This window comes from Brachyhypopomus gauderio, unplaced genomic scaffold (assembly GCF_052324685.1).
Source record: "Brachyhypopomus gauderio isolate BG-103 unplaced genomic scaffold, BGAUD_0.2 sc95, whole genome shotgun sequence".
In the NCBI taxonomy this organism is placed as follows: Eukaryota; Metazoa; Chordata; class Actinopteri; order Gymnotiformes; family Hypopomidae; genus Brachyhypopomus; species Brachyhypopomus gauderio.
In genome coordinates, this window is record NW_027506916.1 from 125001 (window position 1) to 128313 (window position 3313).

Sequence of the window (3313 nt, forward strand, 5' to 3'; positions counted from 1 at the left end):
AGCTAGTTCAGAATTCTGCAGCACGAATTATTACACGCTCAAAATCTTTTGATCATGTTACACCTCTGTTGATTCAGCTGCACTGGCTTCCTGTGTTGGAGCGGATTCAGTTAAAAATTTTGCTTTTAACTTTTAAGGCACTACATAACCTCTCTCCTGGCTATTTAGCAGATCTTCTTCAGATATACACTCCACCCCGTTCTCTGCGGTCTTCATCAGCACGCTTATTGGCACTTCCTGTCATTAAGCTTAGCACAGTGGGTTCTAGGGCTTTCTCTCATGCTGCACCTAACCTTTGGAATTCACTACCTTATCATATTCGGATGCTGGATTCAATCGCAGAGTTTAAATCTGCTTTAAAAACTCATATTTTTAAAATTGCTTATTCATTTAATTGACTGTGTTTATTTTATTGTATTTTTTACAAAGTGGATTGTTTATTATATATTCTCTGTATGGGTTTACTGTTTATTGTTATTTTAATGTGAGTTGTAAGGTGACCTTGAGTGACTTGAAAGGCGCCATTGTGGATTGTTTATATATTCTCTGTATGGGTTTACTGTTTATTGTTATTTTAATGTGAGTTGTAAGGTGACCTTGAGTGACTTGAAAGGCGCCATTAAATAAAATGTATTATTATTATTATTTATATATATATATATATATATATATAGTGTGTGTGTGTATGTGTGTATATATATATATATATACATATGTGTGTGTATGTGTCTATATCAGTGGGGAACCGTCAGGGCCCTCTACACCCTCTCAGAGGGCCTAAAATATTCTTAAAGCATTATATATATAATTATCCAAATTTATTTGATCTACTTACAGTTTGACATTCGACATCTAAACAATTACAAAAATATAAGCAAATAAATTATTCACCTGTGTCTATTCAATCTGTGTTGGAAGGTGAGGGGTTAAGTGGAAGCCTGTGAGCCTGTGTCTCCCCCTATCAGGACTGTGATGACCGCTGTTAGTTTACAGAGGGCCTGGCAGTTATAATTCAGCACAATACCAGTTTCAAATGACAGCAAAATTGACCAATCATATCTTCTCTCTTAGTGGGCGGGCTTAACTGTATGATAATTTCCGCCCGCTGTGGCGACGCTAGCTGTCGTTAGCACCACCGCTAGCTAGTTTCGATTCATCCCTTTGACGTCCTCATTTACATATTCCGCTTCCGAGAACCACGGAGCTGTGAACCTTATTTTGTTTGGAAACTTATTTTGCTTAAGACGTTATCTAGTACAGATATTATTGTTTATTGCGTTTTTAAAGCTGTACTGTCGTCTCAGTTTTTCTTTATTGTAGTTTATTAAGAAAGGAAAAAAAAAAATTCCCGGGGGGGGGTCACGGTTCGCTATATGTGTGTGTGTGTGTGTGTGTGTGTATGTGTGTGTGTGTGTGTGTATGTGTGTATATAAATATATATATATATATATATATATGTGTGTGTGTGTGTGTGTGTGTGTGTGTGTGTGTGTGTGTGTGTTGTAGGTGAGGAGCTGGCCATGCTGGAGGACATGAGTTGTGGGCATCATGGATCTGCGTAATGTAACGTTTAAGGTCACGCAGGCGATCTCTGCGTCGCCTCCTGACACGCTGCCCGTGATTTCGGGGAACCGTGATGGGTTCAACGTGCGTATCCCGCTGCCAGGCTGCCTGTTCGACGCGCTACCAACGTGAGATCCAGAGCGGCATGCTGCTGCGTGTGCAGCCGGTGCACTTCAGCGTGGGCATCAATGAACAGCAGACGCTGGCTGAGAAGTGAGTCACACGTCGACCCTGCACAAACCCCATTCAACACCCACACCACACCCCCCAACACAACCACACCACTCACACCCACTCAACACCCCACACCACACCCCACCACAACACCCCCACTCCACACCCACTCAACACCCCACTCAACACCCCACTCCACACCCACTCAACACACCACACCCCACTCTACCACCCTCAACCCCCACACCACACCTCACACACACCACACCCACACAACACCCCACACCACACCCCACTCACCACACACACCCACCAACACCCCACACCACCACAACACCCCACACCACACCCACTCACACACCCCACTCCACACCCAACTCAACACCCCACACCACACCCACTCAACACCCACTCCACACCCAACTCAACACCCCACTCAACACCCCACACCACACCCACTCCACACCCACTCAACACCCCACACCCACTCAACACCCCACACCCACTCCACACCCACTCAACACCCCACTCAACACCCCACACCACACCCACTCCACACCCCACTCAACACCCCACACCACACCCACTCAACACCCCCACACCCACTCAACACCCCACACCCACTCAACACCCCACTCCACACCCACTCAACACCACACCCACTCCACACCCACTCAACACCCACTCAACACCCACACAACACCCACTCCACACCCACTCCACACCCACTCCACACCCCACTCAACACCCCACACCACACTCCACACCCACTCCACACCCCACTCAACACCCCACACCACACCCACTCAACACCCCACACCCACTCCACACCCCACTCAACACCCACTCAACACCCACACCCACCTCCACACCCACTCAACACACCACACCCACTCAACACCCCACACCCACTCCACACCCACTCAACACACCACACCCCACTCCACACCCACTCAACACCCCACTCCAACACCCACACCACACCCACTCAACTCACCACACCCACTCCACACCCCACTCAACACCCCACTCCACACCCCACTCAACACCCACTCCACACCCCACTCAACACCTCACACCACACACACTCCACACCCCACTCAACACCCCACACCCACTCCACACCCCCACACCCACTCAACACACCACAACACACCCACTCCACACCCACACCCACTCCACACCCCACTCCACACCCCACTCCACACCCCACTCAACACCCACTCCACACCCCACTCAACACCCCCACACCACCCCCTGAACTGTTTTCTGCACACTACACATATATTTGTCTTCGTAGTAGACTGGTGGAAAAATAAACAAGATGTTGAAGTTTATGATTATGTTCATTGATTCATTCATCATTCAAACTTAAATGAATATTTCTCATGTTAAATACTGAAATGCGATTAAAATGCGATTAATTTCGATTAATTAATTACAAAGCTTCCGATTAATTCGATTAATTTTTTTGATCGCGTCCCACCCCTAATATATATATATATATATATATATATATGTGTGTGTGTGTGTGTGTGTGTGTGGTGTGTGGTGTGTGTGTGTGTGTGTGTGTGTG

The 3313-nt window shown here is 46.9% G+C and overlaps 1 protein-coding gene across 1 annotated transcript in view; it reads left to right on the top strand.

Annotated features, from left to right (window-relative positions):
• inpp4ab (inositol polyphosphate-4-phosphatase type I Ab) overlaps positions 1-1780 on the top strand; it is a 42567-nt gene extending 40787 nt beyond the window's left edge. The window contains 3 exon segments of the mRNA XM_076992610.1: positions 1507-1538; positions 1540-1689; positions 1691-1780. Coding sequence (XP_076848725.1) covers positions 1507-1538; positions 1540-1689; positions 1691-1780 — 272 coding nt within the window.
• Positions 1781-3313: the final 1533 nt, after the last annotated feature.